At 32.1% G+C, this 24,776-nt stretch overlaps 1 protein-coding gene across 1 annotated transcript in view; it reads right to left on the bottom strand.

The window, feature by feature from the left end:
* LOC129224900 (uncharacterized) overlaps positions 1-24,776 on the bottom strand; it is a 64,808-nt gene that overhangs the window by 4,707 nt on the left and 35,325 nt on the right. The window contains exons 8-11 of the mRNA XM_054859446.1: positions 6,786-6,862; positions 2,605-2,711; positions 982-1,307; positions 708-871 (exon numbers count right to left, since the gene is read on the bottom strand). Coding sequence (XP_054715421.1) covers positions 708-871; positions 982-1,307; positions 2,605-2,711; positions 6,786-6,862 — 674 coding nt within the window. The remainder of the gene's footprint in view (positions 1-707; positions 872-981; positions 1,308-2,604; positions 2,712-6,785; positions 6,863-24,776) is intronic.

Below are 24,776 nucleotides of genomic sequence, written 5' to 3'. Positions count from 1 at the left end.
CCGTAAGAAAAACCATCTTGCCTCGTATTTGGGGAATGATAATTAGTTTTTTTTTTCCAAAAACGACTCAATTTGACCGAAAATTTTAAATTTATTTGTATTCTAATTACATTGTCTCAGTATTTTAGATTCATTTCAAGATTCTGAGATGAAACTGCATCGGGTGCCTTTTTTTACGCTTGTGAAAAGAAAAAAAGACTGGTCAGGTCATCATATTGCCCCTTATCGGCCTACTTAAATTTTCAACAAATGCAAATCTATGCAAAAAAAAAAAGAATAAATAACCAGATTTTTCAGTTGTGGATTTTATAAGTGAACTAGAAAATTGCCTGTCAAGATATGACGGGTGAAAATTGCTTCTACATTAAACTAAACAATTGCCAGTTTGCTGTTAGTTTGATAGTTGAAATTTTAACCTTAACTTCAGAAAATTAACCCTAAACTCCTGTAGATAGCATTCATTGTTGACCATTTTTTCGTTTCTTCATTCCCCTGAAATGACACAATCTTACCAGTGAAACAGTTCAGTTACCGGATCCAATTCAGCCTTGTCACAATGAAGACTTTCCCTGCAGTTTAAACATTTCCAAAACATACTATCAAAATATTATGCAGTAGATGGAGTTTCATTCTGTGCACGATAGGAGAGTTGGTGGATCATTGACTATTATTTTTATTTATTTAATAATTTATTTTTTTTAAATTACGCCCACCATCGTTCTTTCAAACATAAGGCGTCTTGCTGTCCAGTATAACAATGAAGTGGCTACAAAGGGAGTTAGGGCCCGGAAGTCATCACAATTATGAATATCATAAAGAGAGGAGCAACTATAAAGATGCTCCCCTGTGAATTTGGAGCATAAATGTATCACTATAATAATAATAATAATAATAATAATAATAATAATAATAATAATAATAATAAATAAGGTTTAAAAAATCAATTTGATGCATGATTTTAAAGTGTTAAAACATACTTACGGATATTGGGATCGGTTCTTCCCCATCCAGCCGTAATAGCAAAATTCTTGGGATAGTCCATACGTTCGCCTTCAGTGACACACACAAGATTGACAGCTTTGGTGCACTTGACTGGTTTTTTCAGCCGTAGAAGAGCCAAATCGTAGCTGGACCGTTTTGGATTATATTTGGGGTATGGGATGACTCTAGAGACACCTATCTCAGGAGACTCGCCTTGACTCCTCGAGAAAGCTAGTGATGTTTCGTTTGCTCTATAAAAGCATGGCACTGCTTTGAAATTTTTGTCATAACATTTACCTTTATTGAAAATTCCTTTATCTGGGAAGCTAAAATAAGAGATGGAAATTAAAGGATATCATTTTTTAACAACCAACTAATAAGTTGAGCACTTTGTGCTAAAAAAAAAGTCATGATGAGGGTCAATTTTAATTATATTTTTTTTTACCTTTTTATTTTTCTAAATATAGTGCAAAAATAATATAGTATTTGAAATTATATGAAACGATAAAAGAAACAGTCAACAAAAAGAAAAAAATCATTTATGCGTTGAGAAAGAAGTTCAACTGTAATATTAAAAAGTATAGCCAAAAAAAAAAAAAAAAAAAGCAAAACTTCTGCGAAACAATAAATAAATAATGTAGCATTAGAATAGTTCTGTTAAATGCTATTTTAACTTAAATAATGTTAAATATCAGATGATATATTTCATTTTCAACATAGTACTAGCCTGTTACAATAGAGGAGGGAGGCCCAATGCGGGGAGGCTTTTGTATACCCGCCCCCATGGCGATACATACGTATGTCGCGTTTACCCGAACACTCCCATGTTCAATCAGTCCCGGCGAAGCAACAGTGAAGCGGCATGCCGCAACCAGGCTTAAAATAAAAAGAAAAAAGACATTTCTTTAAAAAAAAAATGAAGTTTTGTTACTTGTGATTAGTCGAAGACCAGCTTATTTTTGATTGTCAATGATATTACGTTATTCTGACACCATCCACCTATAAACTACGATGGTCATTTTGTTTGTTTCTTTTTTAAATTTAAGGATATAATTATTGAGCTTATATAAAAATGGCTGTATGTGAGGTTGACAAACATGTGCACCAACATCATAAAAATGCCAAATAGAGACGGAGATATGTGTATTGTAACAGTGTACCCCAGGTAGTAATGTGTCTCACCTTACTCTATGCTTTTGTTCAAGATTTTTTAATTCTTAAAACAAAAATTCAATTGAGTTACGCACTACTTTACGAAAGTTTTACATGTCAATTCGATGAATGTTTTAATTTGGGTTTTAGTGCTTTTCAATGTTATTTATTAGTCCCCTGGCTTAAAGAGTTATTAACTCTTTAAGCCAGAGGTCTTCATGCTGGATAAAAATATTCTGGATCACCTTCGCATTTACAATTTTCTTGGTCTTCTTCGCCGCACCATGTTCGTCAGTGAGTAGAAATAAAAATGTTTGTCTTAATATGTTTATCAATTAAAAAAATTAACAATTATAATTATACAAATGTTTGTCTAAATTAAAACTATTGTAAAGTACTGCTGTAAATTTTTGTACTATATAAAGTTTATCATTATTTAAACAAAAGCCTTAACTGAGAAACGAATATTACTTCTTTATGCAATGTGCTGCAGTTATTGCCCATTGTGGATGGATCAAGGATGCACCACACTTAAACAGTCCTCGTTCAACTCCTATATCTTGAACAAGTAAACCTAACTGCAATAAAATTCAAAATGTCAGTTATACAGTGCAGAACCTTTTATCCGGGAACCAATAAACCGGGAAACCAGAAAACCGGCAACTTTTTCCCTACTTTCCCGTTATTTTTTTTAAATAAGCAATTTTGGCAATTTTTGAAAAATTAAGCTTTTTTTTTCTTTTTTTGAAATACCAAAAAGAATATGAACGATTTCTTAATAAACAACATATTACTCACGCATAACTCGAGAAAATGTTTGCAAACACTAACTTAAAATGGTTATCCTTTATGCGGGTCAAAATTTCCGAAATATTTTCTTGAACTAAAAAGTACATTCGTAAGTTTGAAATTTTCGTGTTTTATTCTAATTGATAGCTAAGGAAATGAATATTGTCGCATAGAAAGCGAATTTTTTTTATACACATAGTAGAAATTTGCAGATTTAGGTTCAAAAACTTATTTTTTGCCCTTCCCTTCATTTTCTTTCGTTTTAAAACATCGAAAAGTGGTGGATTTTTTTTTCTTTTCCAAACAGAATGTGAGGGTCTCATGTATTATGAATAACTTAAGTTTTTTAGTGTTTAAATTATTCTCACAATAATAGTTTTTTATATTTCGATATTCATAAGCATTTCTGAACTGTTTTCTTCTTATTTTAATATGCTTAATTATTTATTATATAGTAATTTAAATTTTACAAACAATCGGCCAATAGCGCTTTTTAGCAATCCAGAAAACCGGGAAATTCAGATATCCGGGATAGCGATGGTCCCGAACTTCCCGGATAATTGGTTCTCTACTGTATCTTACAATTGAATTTAGAAAACATGTTTAATACGATAATTTGACAATACTGAATAAATCATATCATGCTGAACTATTTAACAACACATACATAATAAATACATTTCAAAAAAAAAAAAAAAAACAATAAATAGTTTTTAAGAATTTTTTACCCCAAACCCTTACATGTCGACGCGTCACCCGTATTTGTTAGGGGTGAACCTTCGCACTTGTCCAGAAGTTAGGTGGCGCCTGGTACTGGAGCAGAATAACAATATAAGTAAAATATATGTATACAAGTATTCATATTTGAAGTATAGTTAGGTACCAAAGTTAAATCAAAAAAGAAACTTAATTAGTACAATGAAACATACTAGCAGGTTCAATATTCATCTGCCTACTTAATTTCATATTAAAACACTTAGATTTCGTTATAAAGTTTTGATTTTAATTGTTATTTCAACTGCAATGTTGCATCAATTTATTTAAAGGAGGAAAAGGTAGTATAGTGCTTACACTGTTTAATTTTGCTTATAGACCTATTAAATATTTTGAAAATTCGAAGTGATAACGTTTTTCCTTCGTCCTTTGCAACTTTAGAAACACTCATAGTAAGTTTTCAAGAATTCCAACGATATCTAAAATTTCTATGTTGCATGATTATAGTAATGTAAGCAGACAACTATATTACTGTGGCAAAACTTTGAACAGAAGTTTGTCTATTAATATAAAAGCAGTGTACCTTGGTAGAGACAAGTTTACCATATTTAGTATCTAATCACCAATCTGAAAATCTGAAAAATACATCTCTGACTAGTATCTCTATAGTTTGGAAAAATAATTATTAGTACTAGGTAAAAATATCTTTACAGAGAGTAAACTGCATTAAGGTACTTCGATAAAGGAAGGTATTTTTGACAACTTGCATTTTTTACCGCATCTTAAAACGTTATTGAATGTGTATGTCGTAGGCCCAATTTCTTTTCTCTTGATTTTAGTTCGTATTGCTTTTAATCGTCTTTATGTCCTAAATACAGATTATTTGAGCTATCCAGATAATACAGGGTACTTTTCTAATTTTTTTTGCCAAAATTTAAAGGCTGTCAAAGATTAGTCAGCATTAAAAGTTTAGGTCGTCAGCCATGGTAAAAAGTAGCCCAACTGGATTTTTCACTCACGTAATCTTACAATACAGTGTTCATTAAAGAGCACTATTAATTTAACACCTCACACAAACTGATAAGCAAAGCAATGTGTTAAAAGAAGGAAAAAAACTTTGTTTTCACATTTTTCTGCTTTTTAATGCATAAATAAAAAAAGAAACTCTCGTGAAAACTTCGATTTAAAAGATGTACATTCGAGTTACAGAGACAACTTTGGTTTGAAAACGTTAAACTATTTCGGGCCCGAATAAAAACTTTAAGTTCGAGAATTCGGAATATTCGAGTTATTAGGCTTCGAGTTATCGATAGTCGACTGTATATAAAATGAAATTAGCTGCTTGTTTGTTTGTGGAGTGATTCCAGGGAAAATATCAAAGCCAATAGCAAAGAAAAAAAATAAGCTGGCATCATTGCAATGCAGTGATTAGGATCGGCAGAGCCTTCCCAATGCTACCAGCTTAGGTTTACTCAAACTATAGTTCAAAATGAAATACAATGATGGTTATAATGAACTAAATATGCATCAATATCAATTACGAATTGATATTAACGTTTACATTCTTGAATTTAACGATTTGAATTCTAGTTATTAGCTATTCTTTATTTTTTTGCTACTACAGTTTAGTGGTATGAATCCAATAAAAACATGATGATAGAATAACATTTAAAAGAGCAATTCCAGGGGTAATTGATTGATATTTTTAGCACAAAAACATTCGATTAACTTTTCAATGTCCACGTAGAAATAATGTTAAATATTTTTTTTAACATGTTCCATGTTTTTTTTTTTTTAAAGCTAAATTTAATGTCGTAATGGTTGTTGGAAAATACGTTTTGAATTACTTTCAAATTTGTTTAAACATTGTAAGTGACTGACATGAATACAATTTTTACGTTACAGTGTTTTAAATTGTTTCTTGAATATAAAGCAAAACATTTTTTTTTCAAAATTAAACGACACCATTCAATTCAATTAAAAAAAAGCAAGAGAAAAGATTTTTCAAACTAAAGTTGAACTCTATTGATACGACCACGGTTAATACGAAATCAAGGCTAAAATGAACACTTTGTTAATTAAAATTGGCTTACTACTCAAATATATTTAAAATGTCACGGATATTACGTAGATCAAAATCAAAGTGTCGGTTAAGACGAAAAAAAAAAAAAAAACCGATTGAGTGCTCCAAATTTTTTTTTCAGGAATTTTGTGTCACTTTAGAAAACTCTCTATATATTCCTTACTCCTGTGAGTAACTTCCAACCCTTTTCTTTTAGTCATTAAGTAGTGACAGCTATTCTACTTTTTCCATTTTCCGGGTGGCAATGAATTGTTTTGAAAGAGAAACTGCTGTCAACGCAGGCATTATCCCCCAATTGCAATTTATATCACCTGCCTCTTCTTAATCCTGAACATACACCCCAAGTTCATACTTGTTAACTCTCATTTTATATGTAGTACGATCCAAAGTTCCGGGACAAGTTGTATAAAACCTTACCCTGAATAGTTCACATCACCGCAGCATATCCACCTTCATAATAGTCACCTTTAGAAACTACGCACTTCTGCCAACGTTCGTATAACTTTTGGAGGCACTTCTAGAAGCTATTTTTTGCAACCTCATGTAAGGCCTTCTGCGATGCAGCTTTAACTTAATCTGGCAAAAGAAAGCGGCGTCCCTGCAAATGTTTTTTAATCACTGGGAATAGTTGTAAAGGTTACACGAGGTTAAGTCGGACATCCTATTATTTGACATCCAATCGAAGTGGTATGCTCAACATGAAAGTCTCCTTTACCACTATGAAGTTAAAGCTGCATCGCAGGAGGCCTTAAAGGAGGTAGCAAAAATGACTTCCAGGAATGCTTCCAAAAGTTTTACGAACGTTGGCAGAAGTGCATATTCGCTCCATGTGAATATTTTAAAGGTGGATGAGAACTATGCATGGTAAGGTTTTATGCAACTTGTCCCTGAACTTTTGGATTGTGCTACGTATATGTATTCCAAGAGTTAAGCACTTAAGAATCTTAAAGCAAGGCTGCTGTGAAACTTATTTGAGCGGAAAGGAATTTTTGAATCAGTAGCTGACTACTAGTTTTGTCGAAAATTATTCTGTATCGTTTTTATTTTTGTCATAAGTTTTACTTACCAACCAAGGGTAATCAGTTACATTTGCTACACTTCCACCAATAACTAGACTTTCCGTACTAATTGGTTTACCACATTCTGCATGAAAACAAAAGCAAAAGGTTACAACTCCGATAAATATACTTTAAAAAAAAAGGGTAAAATTCAAATGTGATAAGGCACCGCATTTTACTTTAAGGAAAGTAAATACGTAGCTTAAATTTTTAGCCGTAAAAAAGTAGAATAACTAATAACATAAATTTGGTTTCAACAAATTCAGGTTTTCAAGACTTAGGTTTGCAGATAGGGTTTGGTTTTTGTTTTAAGTTATACTTCTACACTAAATTAATTTAAATATATCTACTATAAAGAACTTTCAACGCCAGATATAGCGTAAGGGTTAATCATTAATAACAAAGGTGTCTAAAGCTTAAAATTAAAAAATTATTTTAAAAGTCTACACAAAATTGAAAACATTTTTCAAATGAATTCAATTAACTATTTTAGGTATTCCTAATAAAATTCTACATAATCGTAACGACGATGGATGAAAAATATTCATTCGTAATTGTTGTTTCTATACATGCAAAAAAAAAAAAACGATATTTCAAAAATGTGCCTTAAAAATTAAATGAAAAACATGTTCCTAAAGAATCAATTTAAATATCTTAAGTTTAAGAAAATCTTAATATCATCAAAAAAAAAAAAAAAAAAGCCATTCATAGCTGCTGTATTTAAGCTATAAAACTAATTCATCAAATATAGATACAAAGGAAAAATGTCAGAATATATTCTAAATAAATTTATTGAAATATCTGTTGCATAACTTTTTAAGAAGTTATAAAAACGATTTAAAAAACAAATATTCATAAATGCACTAACAAATCGTGAAAATGCTAAGCATTTTCCAAGCTCATACAAAAGTTAATACACAAAAAACGTCCAATTTGGGAGGAATTTCTATGAAAGAATAAGCAAAAAAATTGAAGAAAGAGAAACAAAAGCAAATAACTTTTAAAGAGCATCATTTTTACACCCGAAAACGCAAAATATAACATGTATTTTTAAAGTCACAAATTGTTTAGAAAATAATTTATTTTGCACAAAGAAATAATAGAAACGCATAAAAACCCTTTGGGCCTTGAAAAAAATATATCATGCTTAAAAGTAGTCGGTTTTCAATATCTCACAATATTGAAAAAGATGACAAGTGCAAACAGCTAAACAGAAATATTAAATTTAATCCATCTACATTCTAATAGCAATTAATAAAATAAATCAAACTATATTATCTTATTTATGACCTATATTCCAGCTTTATTTGTATGTGTTACATTTTTATACACAGTGTTAACACAAAATAATCGGCTGATTTTAAAAATGTATGTGAAGGAAACTATTACACTTATAAAGCTAAATAATTGATGCACACAATTAAAGATAAAAACTCTCTTTTTTTTCAATTACAATGTTAAATGTGCGAGTCTTGTTTCAAGACTAAAATTTAAATTTTGTAAATGATAACGTTTTAAAATATTGCTACAAAATACTTGTAATTCAAAACTAAAAGCAGAGCAATTTCAAAATTTTAATTTAAAAACATAAATATGGTTACAAAACATACTTACTGCAATTACTTGAAATTGAGTATGCCACTTTTACAACCTATAAATATACATAAAAAACATGAATACAAGGTCCTTTGGAATAAGTTCATTTTTGCAGTTGACAAATATGCTAAACAAGAAAAATACTACTACACAATGCAGATTTATCTTCAACTACATAAAAAAAATCAGATTTTATTATTTTCCCCCTAAGTGTCTTTAAAATTTTCGTTTTAGAAGAGAAAGATTTGCTATGCAAACAATTCTAAACAGTTAAATTTTGTTAATATTTTACAAATTGTTTTGAGAGAGGTAAACTGCTTCAAATAATACGGGAGACCATGTCCAGTTGATGCAGGGTTTAGCTGGTACAATAGCTTTATTTCTCCAGTGCGCATGAACTCAGTACTGAGAACGTAACAAATTCTGGCTATTTTGACCAGCATATACATATCTTAATAGGATAGCCCGGGGCACGTTTACGCAGTAACCTTTTTTTTCAAAACGAATTATAACTGGAGAGCCCACAGGCATAACAGTTTGATGCTGCTCCTTAGAAAATATCCTCACAAGTTTTTGAGCATCAGTCGAGCTTCGGCTTAGCATGCAGAAAGAATAATCTGTTTTCTACCAAGTCGAGTAAATTTTGATTTGAACGTTTTGAAGCTTATGGTGAATAAATAATACTTATTTAAGAAAAAACAAACATATAAAATTAGCAGAATTTTATTCTTTTTTGGGAATGTTATTTGTATGAACTGAAATATTATTAATTTTTTTTTCACTTAAAAAATCCGAACTTGGCGACGGGACAAGTTTACGCGTTGACGTCTAGGTACTTTTACGAACATTCTTACTGAGTCTTACTTCTAAGCGTGCTCTCACACGTTTTTCGCTCCAAATTATCCTAAAACATATTAGTTTTTCAGGCTATTTAGTTTCCAAAATCATCATTAAATTTTTAATTGAGTTAAAAATTCGTATCTTATATCCTACAATCATGTAGTACAGTCTTTATGCCCGTTCAGCTTTTATTTATACACTATTTAGCATGTAATCAATTTGCTTTAATTTAACGATAGTAAGACATTATGTTCAAAACACTTACAGAACCACGTTAGGTGTCAAAATAAATATGCGTCAAGTGCCCCGTGTTCGGGGCAATTTTACGCAACCGACTTGGACTTAAAAAATAATTTTTTTAACGGTTAAAAACACAAACTGAGCAACAACTAAATATACCAATTTTGACACCATTAACTGCTTCATAAAACTGCGATGTCTAACATATCCTAATAAAAAACAAAAAAGTTAGAAAGCTCATTGAAAAAAATCCGCGTAAACGTGCACCGGTCTACCTTACATTAAACCAGCACGTGAGCACTAAAAAAAAGGCCTCATTGCAACTCATCGAATAGCAGCGCTTGCGAATTGAGCAATGATTATTTTAATCGAAATTTTCACTTCATTTAATAACTTATTTTCTTATATGACCAATTATTTTACATTTTAGAGGCCTATTTCTATTATCTCGCAAATCATTTTCATTTTAATGGAATACTTTGTTCTGTTGTATTTACAAATGCATTATCAAGACAAATTAACGTATGGTGTAGCCAAACAAGTAATGGCGGTAATGAAAGAAAAAAAAAAGATAGTCATGGGGCTGCCGAGAGAAGTGATAACTTAATAATACAAGAGAAATTTGGTATGTTTGTATGCGCGCGCGCGTGTATGTGGTGTGTGCTTAATTTTCATTTAAAACTAATTGTAGTTTCAAAAATTAAAGCTTTATAGTTTGTAGATTCAAAATATCAGCTACTGTCTAGTTTTAATGTTTATCAGCAATGCGAACATCAATTTTATACATTTTGGTTGGTCTATTTCTGTTTGTTTACAAAGTAAATATTGATGCAAATATAGGAAATATTAGAAAATAAATTCTTAGTTTGTGTTATTCAGTTTTCCATGCATAAAAATAACAAACTACACATACTGAACTTTACACGCAATCAATTTATTGCATTAACTCTCTTTAGCTGACTTGGCAGCAAAGCCGATATGCCGTGAGATTGACCAGCATGCCGGGAAATTTGAATTTTGTGGCATGCCAGATAATTTTGAGTTCTTAAAAAAAAAAGGTTTAAATTTAAAAAAAACATGATTTGAATTAAAAAAGTCCAATTTTTTAGTTTTTCAAATTTATATTTATCATTCATATTTAATATCATGATTTTTTTTTAACGCAATGATGATGATGATCATCACTATTATATTCCAAAACTGATATAACAGGTTTATGGTAGCCAAAATAGGAAATCATAAAACTTTGATTCGAATCTGATGAAATATTGTTTAAAGAACGCTAAGATTTCAGATTGCAATAATGAAACACCGTTAAATTAAATTATCCATTTAAAAATTCAATTAATGGTAAATTTTTATCATCTGCAATTTTGATGTTGAAATCTCCACTCAAAATCAGTTGCAAATCACCAAAGCTCTTAGCAATTTTATCTTGAAGCAATGCAAAAGCGTCTTTAGAATAAATAAAAAAAAATATCATCTAGAAATTCTTGTATTGCGCTTGAGGACTTATCCGGTAAAATATAAACCGCATCCATAACAATTAGTTGTATATTTTGAGAGCGGCAACGGCAAGCCCAATGTCTCACCAATATCAGAGAAACATTGTTAATTCTCATCTCCAAAAATACCCAGCGCCTGAAGAAGTTTTCACTTCAGAAATATTTTAAGAGGGTGAGGACTGAACTCACGATGGGCAGCTTACTCGATTCTTGAGACTGATGCGCTGCTGAACGTGCAGCCGAGCCTCGTAATATTAACGAAAAAATAGCACGTAAACGAGCAGAGAGAAACCGCGCATGCGCTGTATTCCGGTGTTGGTAAAGTGACTTCTTTTCGGTGTCGAGAAATAGATGATTTTTTCCCACCTCAAAAGTGCTCAATGGGCCTGAAAAAGTTTTCACTTCAATAAATTAACAACAGAGATATAATTTTATTAATTAGCTGTACCATACTTTTGTTCAGGGCCTATTGATTAATATAAGAACCATATATCCAATTTCGTAATTGCTGCGTTAAAAAGTTGATGGTCGTTGGGGTAGACTAAAAACCTTAGTGACCAGTGAGTGACCGCAGCAAGCTAATAATTGCGCATTGATCTTTATGGGATTGCGTCAGCAGTTCCAGGGATTGTTTAGCGTTAACAATTAGGGAACGGAGCCCATATATATAAACATAGTGATCCCGAAAACATGATACAAAGCAAACATCGCTGTGGAAAAAAAGGAGTACATGAACATGAAACCAGTTTTATTGCACTTATAAATGACAAAAATTTTCCACACGTGTACTGTCGCTTGTCATAGTGTTATAACGCCTGTTGCAAAAGGTTATCATAACACGCTGGAGTGTGTCGGAATCAAATGCATAAGTCTCCCTTCTGATTGCCGATTACAGATCCTACAGCGATTTAAAAGGGTTGCTATTGATTATGTCCTTGATGCAACATCATAAGAAGAAGTAACAAGGATTTAGGTTTGGACAGTATTGAGGCCACGCTCTACCGTGACCCGTGAATTTCTCTGCATCCAATGTGATCAAATGATCACCAGACGTCGTCGTTTCAAACTACTTGAACAGGACAGTATACGGGGCAAAACCCCATCTTGCATCAACCAGTACCAGCGAATCATGTTGAACGACTCACTTCAGGGCTAAAGTAATAAAGATCTTGTACGGACATACCCCCACTGCTTTCCTCAGCTTTTGTGAAGTGATGTTTTGGATCTGCTTAATTGTGGAGGCGCCATTCAAGTGGAAGTGGTAAGCTGATAATCATAGAACATGAGTACACATCGCTTGTAATCGTCGGTTACAACTATCGATTTTCGTCCCTACAGGTATCATGCTTCTTGCGCCCCAAGCATTCCCGGTTGAGTTCGAATCTAGTGCTTATCCAGTGAACAATGAAAATCAGTGCAAGATTAGGGTTAGAACATCAGCCATATGATGGGGTCAAAATGGCTGCGACTTTCGAGTGCTATAACTTATGACGTGATTAACACTTCACTTCTCACTTGGAACCCTAAACGACATGCGCGTCAAACGGCGGCATTACCTCTACTATTCTCAAAAAAAAAAAAGAAAAAAAAAAAATCTTACAAAAGAGAAGCAGACCTTCCAAGATCAGGGTTTCCATGCTACAAAATATTTTTTCCTGTAATTCAGTATTCGCTTGAAGTGACAATGTATGGGCTATAACACTAGAGGAGAACTGCACCTATATTAATAAATTTGAAATCGGGAACTTAAAATAGTCTATTTCATTTTTTTTGTAAATTACCTCCCTAAGCCGGAAATACATAAAATACACCGCCAGCTTAGTTATTCTATCCGAGAACTGCAGTTTCGTGCTTCTTAGCACTCATCAGCCTGGAATAGGAAGTTACTGAGCTGGAAGCCCTTAATAGATTTTCCGCCTTCAGGTCAGTTACTTCTTATTCCGGGCTGATGAGTGCTCCAGAATTTTGAAATTGGGGCTCTAGAAGCAGAACTTCATCATCGGTGTGTCAGGGGGAGAAAAGATTCTGGGGCTTGCAACATTTTGCAGAATTGAATTTCAGAAACGCGATTTTAAACTATCTTTGGTAACGTTAGAGGAACACATAAGGTTTAAGCACTTCCCTCTGCTATTTTTTCAAAAGTATAGTTCCAGAAATTCAATTTTTCTTGTTCGATGATGTTAGAGAGAGAGAGAGAGAGAGAGGGGGGGGGGGGGTTCGGAGATTCTCATCTGTATTTTTTCCAAAATTGAAATTCTAAAAACGCAGTTTCACTCCTCCCTTGAAGAATTCTTAAATCCACCCTTGATTATACTTCAATTTCTAAATATAACCAGCGCCTTGTTGGCATGTTTGGACAGGCACAAACGTTAGATTAATTTATTCATAAATTAGAATTAGAGAGTTATTTAGAGCGGCGTTAACTTTGATGCTTAAAATATTGTCTTTTTTTAAAACGCATTAGCAAATCAGAGGAGCTACTGAACTCAAAAAAGAACTTCGAGATAGGAAGTAAAAACGTAGATTATATTCCAAAATAAAATATTAATACATTGTTTTGTTGATGAATTAAATGTTAAACGTATTTTTTTCCATATTATATCTGTCTACAAAACCTCATTCCAGGTGCAATCTATATACAGTGGCTCCCAAAAGTGTTCGTACACTTTAACACTTTAGTAAAACCAAAATAACGCGAAACTGGATTCGAATATGAAGTCCAATATTTTTTCACATCATTCCTATGTCATTCTAAATAAAACCATGTAGTTTTTTCAAAATGTTGACGGATTTTCTTTTTGAAATAAGTCAAAATACGAAAAGACAGAGAAATAATACGCACAAAAGTCATCGTACACTCAAATATTTTCGAATAAATTCATGATTAAAATTATCATATCTCGTTTTTTTTATTATTTTTGCATTGTGTTGATAATTAAAAGTCATTTGGCTTAAATTTTTTGTTTATTTGTTCTTTAATATTGTGCTTATTACTTTAAAATGGCTTGTATTCGTAAAGAACCACAAACACAATTCAAGATTTGAATTTTTTCCTCACAGTAGCGGTAAATTGATTTGAAATGTCTATAAATTAGTTAACTCTATTCCATTCTATAGTAAAGTGATCGATAAAATGCTGAAAAGAAAAGAATCGGACCGAAAACAAGGTAAGAAAAGGTCAGCTGGCAAAGTTGACAAAGCGTGATCGGTGATTTAGAGCTCAACAATCTATGAAAAATACACATTTGAGTGCTGTAAAACTTTCTGCAGAGTAAAATGAAAGTTTGTGCATTTAATTTTTACCTAAAATTGTTCGCCAAGTTCTCTGATTAGCTGTATTAAATGGCTTGGGCTTTTCGTCACAAAATCAGTGATAAATAAGCTCAAAACGTTTTGGAATTACGTCTTACTTACATATAAAAATGAATGCTCAACATATTTGGTTAAATTGTTGTATAATTGTAACTTGAAGAAAAAATTAGGCACTAAATCTTAAGAAGTTAGTTGGACCAGTTTATCAAGAGGGTGAAGGTATTCTTGTGTGTTCAACATCAGGACTTGGTAGTTTGGAATTTTTCGATGAAGTAATGAATCATGCTGTTCATTTAAATATTTAAAAAAAAAAATAAACTCTTAGCCAACAAATTGGTTATTGGAAACAACTTTGGTTTTTATCAAAATAACGACAAAAAGCACACGGTTTTCAACGTTTGCGTCTAGTGCCTCAAAAATTTTCCTAAAGTTTAGAAAATACCCCTTCAATCTCAAATTCAAACTTAATGTAACATATTTAGAGGTATCGGGAGGCTAGATTACGAAAATACGTCTTTGAAACGAAATTAGAGCTAGAAACAGTAAGACTCGAAGTGTGGTTGAACACTTACTCAGTAATTACGAAAAAAAAAAAATAAATAAATAAAGAAATAAAAAAGGAACGAAATCTATTCCCGAACGTTTAAAAGGTGTTGTTGATACTGCATGATATTCTACTAAATAATAACTAAATTAAAAGTTGGGTTATTCAATAATATAAAGACATTTTTTAAAGTTTACAAAGGCTTTTGTGAGATAAAATTTCCGGCAATTTTTGGTTTTCGATTTTTAAAAAATCAAGTTTTGATATTAAAAAAAAATTATGTAGTTTCGTTAAAAATTGATCATAGATCTTATAATTAAATACCTATTCCGAAATATTAATTCTAACCAATGAATAGAATCCTGTTTAATCGTAAGTCGTAGGTGTATGAACACTTTTGGGAGCCACTGTAATCCTTGAACGTCACAGAATAAAAGTCGTTCAAAAGACATTTACACGACAATGCCGATCAGGCTTGGCGCTGGCCTGCCTCCAGGGGAAGCGATTCTGCCTTTATGGTTACGTTCTCACCCCTCTAAACGTTTAGGGGCTGCACGTTCAAACCCTGAGGATGTCCAATCGCTAAGAAGGATTAAAAGCATCAATTGTCACCCGTCGCCGGTGGCATTGAGCCACCGCGGGTAATGAGGGGGGGAGGGGGGTCGGTGAGCGAAACGAGCAGGGTGTTGAGTCCGAACAAGATTTTGGGCATATTTAAAGCATTTATATAATATTAACAGCAATATGCACACGCTTTCATATTGCGCATGTTTTTTTTTTCTTTTTTTAGTAAAACTAATCTGTACGTTTATTTTTTTTTACAATAATAAGTAAATTTAAGGTGGTAAAACCGTGGAATCATATAAGTATTTAAGCTTTTGTACTAGCTTTTAAAAATAATTTACCTGTATCAAGATGTGAAAAATCGCTGTGCAGATGTAGATTTTGTAATTCATTGCAACACTCGAGACAAAAGAAAAAATCCTTTACGTATCTCCGACAAAAATGCATTAGTGTATGATGAAATTCAAAACTGCATCTTTTATATACACTAGAGGAATGTGTGTTGAAATACAAATTATTCAACCTTTTTATCTTTTAGTAATCTGCTTTTTCATTCTTTTTTTCTTTTTTTAACAAAGCAAATTTTTGATTACCAGGAAGTTCTGAGAAATAGCGAAATGCAAAATGAAAAAAAAAAAAAAGTTGAATAAAAATAGAAGTCAATGATAAAATTCTCAGACACGCAGGCAAAGGTGTCTGTTAAATTTTTTATTCATTAACTTAAAAAGGACTATAGTTGGTGCAGCTAAAATATTTCATAAATTTCGAGCTGAAATGTGGAGTTTTATGTCAAATAACGTTTGACGTAAGTTGCTTTAAAAAAATATATATATATTTTTTTTTAAATTTATTTTTTTTGTTTTTTACGGCTATATCTAAACAGTTAAAAAATAACATTAACACTTACGAGGAAATTTTAAATCTAACTGCGTTAAAAATATGAATATTATAGCGAATTTTTTTTTCTAGCAAACTGGTAGCTAAAGTAAATCTAGAACACTAGCGATATTTCACAGAAATTGACCCTCGCTGGTCCACCGTCAATTGGCATGGCTTTCAATTGACGACGCTGTTAGTGTATTGCATGTAGTTCTGCCGTAACCTTGGCTCAAGAGTTTTAACTTACTGCTTAATATCAAAGCTTCATTGTAACAGTAGGGATGAAAGAAAGAAATTCTCTACGTATCTCAGATAAAACTGGAGTAGCTTATTAAAGCTTTGTCTTCAACTGTACTTTTGCTGCGAACACTCACAGTTGTGCTAAATCAAATCTAGCTGCCAGTATGTTAGTATTTTCTGCTTCAAAATAATGACATCTGCCTCCAGCTAGGTTATTGACTATTCCAGATTGATGAGTTCATCACAAGGTCGAACCTGCATCTATGGATGTTATAACCGGGCTGTCAGTATGTTGCATGTAGTACAATAAAAAATGATATTAGGATCACCAGATGGAATCTGATAACATATTTTCGGATTAATTGTGCTTTAGAAAGTGTTTCTTGTTCTCTTTGCACTTGCTAATAAAGTAAGAATTGGGTAAATGATTAGCTACGATCAGCCCACGTAGTGATTAAAATGTTTATTCTGTATCATCAATATATAGGTTGTAATGTACGTTCTAGGTGCAAAGTCAGGGAATTCTAAAATACGATTTTTTTATAAACCTTTCAAAAACTCTACACATTTTTTTCCTATCATAAGTTTTTTTCTAGTTTGATGCATTATGTTAAGACGTCTCAGTCAGTGAAATATCTTTCAATTTAAATTCCGAAAGGCTTCTTTCTTAGGAACTAAAATGCTTTTTTTTTTTAATTCAGATTTTAGTTTTTGTTGTGCGTACTTTTTCCGCAGCATTTTCTCCTATCGCATACGTACATTTTTGACATAAACTAATGCATCTAAGATTCTTTTAAGCATTTGTGCCTATAAGTAGACGACAAAAAGTAAGTTATACTTATGGTCATGCATTACCATTGTTATTTTTTTACAGCAAAGATACCTCATGAGTTCATAGAGCATCTACCATACAATGATGACTAAAAGTAATCTTTTGCATGCCGCTCCTGTTTTCAGTATGCAGAAACTGATGCTGATAATAATGATGGTGACAACTTTAACGAGTGTGACAGTTCTTTTAATTAATTTAACCAAGCAGCAATGGAAAAATATGTACTGGAAATTTTATATTCAAAAAAGATCAATGTTTTAATGCTGTCAAGTATTATTTTGTGCATTTCCTGCCAATAATTGAATGCAACCAACATGATCATTGCTGGTTTTTAAAATTGCCACAGCTAAATGTGTGGAATTATAACTGCTTTCAACCAGGGCTGCGGAGTCGGAAGGAAAATAGCCGACTCCGACCCCGACTCCGACTCCGGGGTTTCGAAACACCCGACTCCGACTCCAACTCCGACTCCGACTCCGGCTTTTTTATTTATTTATTTTTCAATTCAACCCCTATCCCCCTCATGAGAAGGGAGGAAAACCTCTATACAGAGATTGAAATATTAATTTGTTTCTTATGAAATTTAAGCGCTGTATTTTTTTTTGTAAAATTAAGAAGCATACAACGTCAGAAATTGAATTTGAAAATCAAATTGTTCCAATAATTACGATTTTAAAATTGAAATCACATAATCATCCTATTGTTAAAAAAAATTGAAAAGGTTTAACTTGCTCCCCATTAATGTTTAACGAATAGATGTTGATCAAATCGTGTGATTTTCAAAAACGCTTTTTTTGCTAAGTCAAAAAACCTTTCTAGATCGAGGGCGGTCCGCTCCGGCCGAGATCCATCTGGTGGGTGACACCTCAAGTATATTTCAGAGTTTATAAAAACAATACACATACTTTAATTCTGAAAAAAAAAGCCCCAATAAATTATATTTCATCTATAAAATTTCAACGAAAATAAGGCACTATACTTGTATTGAGGGAAAATATGGGGTACATGTACGCTTGGAGAAAATTTTACAGAAAATGCGGCAATATACAGCTTTGTACAAATAGCTTTTCTTTTTCCTATAATTATTCCATCAATTTTTAATTTTAATTTTACTGGCTGCTTTAGAATTAATCTTGAAATGAAGATTTTAAGATTAACTGCAATTATTTGAGTGTTGTAACCAAGATATTTGTTCTATTTCATACTTTTGTTGAGAATCAAGCTTATAGATGTTGTCCTTAAATTGAAAAGACAGATATATTTTATCATGTCTTTTAGATTTGCGCCTTTGCACGCCAACACTAAGTTGAATTACAGAACACCGTAAGATACCTCTCGAACTACGGGCTCCAACTTGCTCAAGGGGTACATTCCTTTTACAATTTTATAACTGAGGTCGAAGTAAAAAAAATGTTATTATTGTTGTTTTAAAGTGATTTTAAAAAATTTTATTATTGTTGTTTTAAAGTGATTAAAAAAATATAAAATGTTAGGTAAGAAAACCGATCTCACAGTTGCTATTATTTCAAGAATGTTGAAAAACAAGCAAACTAGGGAACAGCGTAGGTGGCTATTACAGAAAATTCGATGAACAATCAAGCCAGCTGGTTATTAATGACAGTTGTTTTCTTATTAGTAGGCTTTTATACATGTAATCGAATCAACTGGTAGTCAGTTTTTCAAAAAATGCCAGGAGAGTCAGCGAAAATTAAAGAAAAAAAAGTGGACCGGAGTCGGAGTCGGAGTCGGCATATTTTCTACCGACTCCGACTCCAACTCCTTTACGCCAAAATCAGTCCGACTCCGACTCTTCGACTCCGACTCCGACTCCGACTCCACAGCCCTGCTTTCAACCAAGGTATTGCAATTTAATTCAAAAAAAAGAAAAAAAAATGAAACTCATAAAAATTTTCAAATAAAGCTTTTGATGACATCACAGCCATAAAAGAACAATTTTTAATTTCTAACACCATTTGAATTAGTTTTCCCATAAACTAGATGTGTAACAATTGTATCCAAAAAAAAAAGCTAAGCCATGCCCATAGCTAGCTATTTAGCCATTCCCATGTTAAAAAAAAAAAAAAAAAAAAAACTAGCAAAGAAAGAAATTTAAATGCTTTGAAGCTAAGAACAGCTTTTAAAATAGCTTTAAATGTTATGCTAATGTTATCTCCCAGCTTTTTTAGATAAAATGTATTTATGACTTTTAGATTTCGGATAAAATAAAGTCACTTCTATGGCTATATACGTTTAAAGTGAGAAGTGTAGTTAAAAGTGTGATCTTTATCTATCTTTTAAAATGTATGTTCGCTGTTTGTTTTTATTATGTGCAATTTCATCATTCTGGGCTTAGTTATAAAAATAAATCATGGTCTGGAAAGATGTTTTGATATGGTAGTTTGGACATTTGAAATTGGTTTCTACTTTTTCTTTATTAGAGATTTCTTACAAAAAATCTGAAGAAAAGAAATACAGTAAATGATAAAGTTTTACATCCTTAGAAACAAAACATTTACAAAAAAATATAATGAACAACTTTATTTGAAAATTCGTCCGAAATGTAAGGTCAATAAGATTTTACCCAGTATTCAACTTCAGTATATTCTTATCAGAAACTATAATGTTCAATGAGCATGAAAACTTTTACGCTTTTTTGATAATGATGATAAAAAAAATTCTTTCGAGCTAATCTTCAAAATAATACTTAAAACAGTTTCTTGAAACAGAGCTATTCATGACTTGGCATTTATTTCAAGTAGCGGTATATATATGTAGAAGAGAATGAACTGAGGGTTAATGTATCGAAAGAAAGGTAAAAGGACTTCAAACGAATAGATACCAGTGGTATAATACTAATATAATTCACAATTATAAAGGAATTCTTAACTATTCAAGTATTTTGAGCAGTAGACAGATGATTAATCTCTTAACGTATAGCTTTGTTGTTGTTGTCGTGTGTCAGGTAGGCTGAAAATTTGGGGTTCGCTATTTTACTTTTCCAACTACACTATATAACCAAAAGTATAGGTACACTTTCAAAAATTCATATTTTTACGGGTTTCTTGAGAAACAAAAGACCAATTGCACTGTAGGTTTTTTCACATAAAAGGTATACTTCAGCTGTCATTTTCCAATAAAAATTACGTCTCTTATTCATTTGAGGGACCAGCAATAAATTGAGGGGAAAAAATTATTTTGATCATTTTTCATTGTAAAAAGATGGGAATAAGCTATAAATTTCACAAATAAGTTAAAAACCTATCTAGAATTTATTTTTATATTTTCGTGAAAGTTCTCTTATACCCACGGAGATATAAGCATTTCTTTCAAAAATGCAAAACTTTTTGAAGGTTTTTAGCTCATATGACGCAGGGTTTTCCGTCAAACGTTACCAAACTTTCAGAATATTTGACACTTATTAGAAAAACATAATAAATAAATTTGAAGTTAAAATATTGAAAATTTAATGAAATATGAACGTTTAAAGCAATTAATTTTTCACTGCGCATGCGAGAAAGATAGCAATTAATAACCTTCACAATCGGTAGCCAAGATACATCTGATAAAAAAAATCCACCTTGATATCTTTAAAATCTAAAAAGTTATCAGCGATCTAATGAGCCGAATTTTAGTAATTCTTGGCTAGATTACGAATCGCGAGGGATCGTTCACAAATAATCCATTTTTATCATGAATCACTCTGCAACAATTGCAGGAATGTGTTGCCAGTTTGCGAACGACCCCTTACCATTCGCCGCCTATCCTTGAATTATAGAAATTTAGCTCGTTAGATCTCTGATAACGTTTTGATTTTTTGAGATAATGAGGCGAAATTTTTTAATGATTTGTAGGATGCATCTAAGCTTTGAATTATGAAAGTTATAAAGTGCTACCTTTCGCGCATGCGCAGTGAAAAAGTAATCGCTTTAAACGTTCATATTTCAATAATTTCCAATATTTTAACTTCAAATTAAATTATTATGTTTCTCTAATATGCCGTCAAGTATTCAGAAAATTTAGTTTCGTTTGATGGAAAACTCTGCGCCATATGAGCCGAAAACCTTAAAAAAAAATGCATTTTTGAAAAAAATGCTTATATCTCCGTTGGTATAAGAGATACTTTCACGAAAATATAAAAATAAATGTTTGCTAGTTTTCTTTACTTATTTCTGAATTTATAGTATTTGGTATTATTTTTTACTCAGAATACCATCTATTATTTACAATGAAAAATAAACAAAAACCTTTTTTTGTTCCCTCGATTTGTTGATGGTCCCCTAAATGAATAGTGGACTTAATTTTTGTTGAAAAATGACAGCTGGAGTATACCTTTTATGTGAAAAAAAATTTAAAACAATTGGTCTTTTATTTCTCGAGCAATCCGTAAAAATGTGAATTTTTGAAAGTGTCCCGATACATTTGGTCGTATAGTGTATATATTCACTGCGGTGGTATACCGCAATTTTGCTTGAAATTTGACTTTCACACTACACACATGCTATAAGTACCCGTTTATATGATAAATAACCATTAACAACACATTCACACAAAGAAAGGACAAGAGAGAGAAAATGCATCGATGTCCGAGCTGGGATTCGATCCTGGGACTTCCCCCTCGCAGTCAAACTTCTCTGACCACTTGACAAGACCTCCGAAAATGTCGAGCGTTAAGCATTATTATTTCACTTTTAATATAATTTTTACACAGACATATTTTCAACGCCCCTAAAACTTTTTCATAGAATGAGAACTAGTAAAAAGCATTTTAAAGCTTCATACTAAAAGTAACAAAGTTGCATCATGGAAAATGTGCGGGAAAGCTTATGGATTTGTAAAACTATTATAATTCACTGTTTTTTTTTTATTTTTTCATTTCAAACTGCTAAACATTCCAAATAATAAAACGACAATTTTACACATATTTTTTTTCTTTTACCCGCCATCTTCCACTTCATCCTAAGAAAGTGCTTTTTACGAAACCGTAATGATATCATGAAAATAGTTCTGCACAGACAGTGATCAACGCAGGGGCCAGCTAGATTCAGGCACAAGTGCTCCCGATGTTAGAGGCTCCTCAAATGAATTTCACTTTCTCTGAAAACATAAATCAGATGTTTTTAAACTCTTATTTTCTATTTTGGATCATGTTTAAACAATGTTTCAGATGTATGTTGTTGTGCCCTGGTTCTGAAGACTAACTTTATATTTAAGAAAGTCATAGGATAACACAGTGTTTACTTGTGTGATGGGGGCGGAAGAAGAAAACTAAATTCTTATTTTTGAGTCGTTATAGAACAGACAATTTGTGACTAGTGATTACTGAATTAGCAAATAATCAGATATTTTCAGATCGAGCAATTCACTTGAAAATTAAAAGAAAAAAGGTCTTTTGTTTTGAGAGGGGAGGGGGGTATAAACGAGTAACCGACAATCAAGAATTTTTTTGTTTAAGTGGGTTCTTTTTTTTTTCTCGACAACATCAAGCGTTGCAAAAAACACTGGTGGTTTAATTAGACAAAAATATTAAAAGGATATCCTACAATCACGCAATTTTTTATTAAGTACAAACAAGAAATTCTTGCAGAAAATTTTCTTTAATTTTCAGAAATCAGTTTTAGTTTTTTAATGCATCATGGTTTTTTTAGCTAAAATGTTTGTTAACCGTTTAACCGCCGAACTATTGACGGATGATCAAATTTGAGCAATTTTTTGAAATTATGTCTATTTATGTCTAGTAAATATAGAAATAAAATAAAATTTCCAGAAAAATAAATTTTTACTATGATTTTCAGTATGTTCCATTTTTGGAACATTGGCGTTTTGCATGAAGTTTTTTTTTTTTTCAGAGAATTTTTTTAAACTAAGAGGTTTTGAATGCGGTTTTTATCTTAGCATACTTTATTGCGGAAAAAATAATATTTTAAATTGCATTTGTGTACATATCAGAATTCAGAAAATCCAATACTAAATTATCTAATGCCCATCATATGAAAGGAAGCGTTGCTGGTGAAGTCGTTTGTCGCAATGGAAACATTTCTTAGTCGTATTTTTTTGCACACCGCGCAACGTCCTTGGGATGCAGATACAATATAATGTCCGTCAGACATTCTTGACCGTTTATGTAAATGACAACGAGGCCCTGGAGGACTTTCCACTCGTACTTTTCTTCTTAGGAGGTGAGTTGTTATTTCTCTTCGGAACTCTAAATGCTTCATCTTGACTTCGTGTAAATCACAATGAAGTAACCAACTAGCTACAACTGAAATATTCAGCGCATTACTAAAAAGATTCCACCACCATTTTTTACGCCTCAAATGAGGTCTGTAGCTCCCTAAAAGTTTATCCAAGACGTCCACACCCCCCATTCCTTCATTGTATCTCTTGATAAGATGAGGTTGCGGCACATTTATCTTGCATTTCTGCGCATTTGAGTAACATTTTACAGATGCAAGTGGCTCATGTGTATAACAATTAGATGCTACTGTAATCACTGCATTATCTTTCCAGCTGCACATGTACACTGATCCATCAGATCGATAGTCAAAATTTCCGCGATCTTCTTTAGAAAGGGCTTTTTTGGATTTCCGTGGACAATGGCCAGTTCGGTTTTCACGAATTGTTCCTGTTGCTGGTACACTTTTTTTTTTGATAGCTGAGAAATTAAGTCATATGATGTAAAAAAGTTATCAAAGTATACTTCATGCTTAGACGTGTCAGTCAAAACTGATAATAGATCATTTACAACTCTGGATCCTAATTGCACATCAGGGGATCCTTCTTTTTTGCCTGAATAAATCTCCATGGAATATGGGTATCCACTTGAAGAGCACAGCATCCAAATTTTGAAGCCGAATCTTATTGGTTTTCATCTAATAAACATTTTACATGAAGGCCGACCGTAGTAGGGAACCATAGATTCATCTATGGTTAATTTTTCATGAAATACACCAAATTGTTGAGGGTTTTTACACAATTCTTCGTAAATAAGGAAAACTTTTCTTAGTTTGTCATTTTGTTTTAATTCATGGTTGTGCATCAAATGAAAGTTGTTTTTTATTTTTCGAAAACGATTTTGAGGCATAACTGTTAGTTCAATTGGCACAGATGTATCTTCTGCACTGCTCCAATACATATCTTCAGAAGGAACAGAATGGTACCCACTCAATAGCAACAAACCAAAAAATTGTAGGATTTCATCTCTGTCAACATCTATTCTTCCTCATTGATACTGCCTAGTTCATCAGGGGGTAATTGGCATATATCTACATCTGACAAATCCGAATCTGACAATGTCTCTAAATAAGCTACAGCTTGTTCTACAGTAAGAAATCTTGTAGACATTTTTTAACATTTATGAACAGTTGGTATACGTCAACCAGAATTTCGTTTCGCCCGAAAACAAAGCTAGCGAATTATTGAACTGCATTTAAAATATGAAGAATAAAAC

Source organism: Uloborus diversus, chromosome 6, assembly GCF_026930045.1.
Source record: "Uloborus diversus isolate 005 chromosome 6, Udiv.v.3.1, whole genome shotgun sequence".
Classification (NCBI taxonomy): Eukaryota; Metazoa; Arthropoda; class Arachnida; order Araneae; family Uloboridae; genus Uloborus; species Uloborus diversus.
This window is presented reverse-complemented; position numbering and strand designations above follow the sequence as displayed.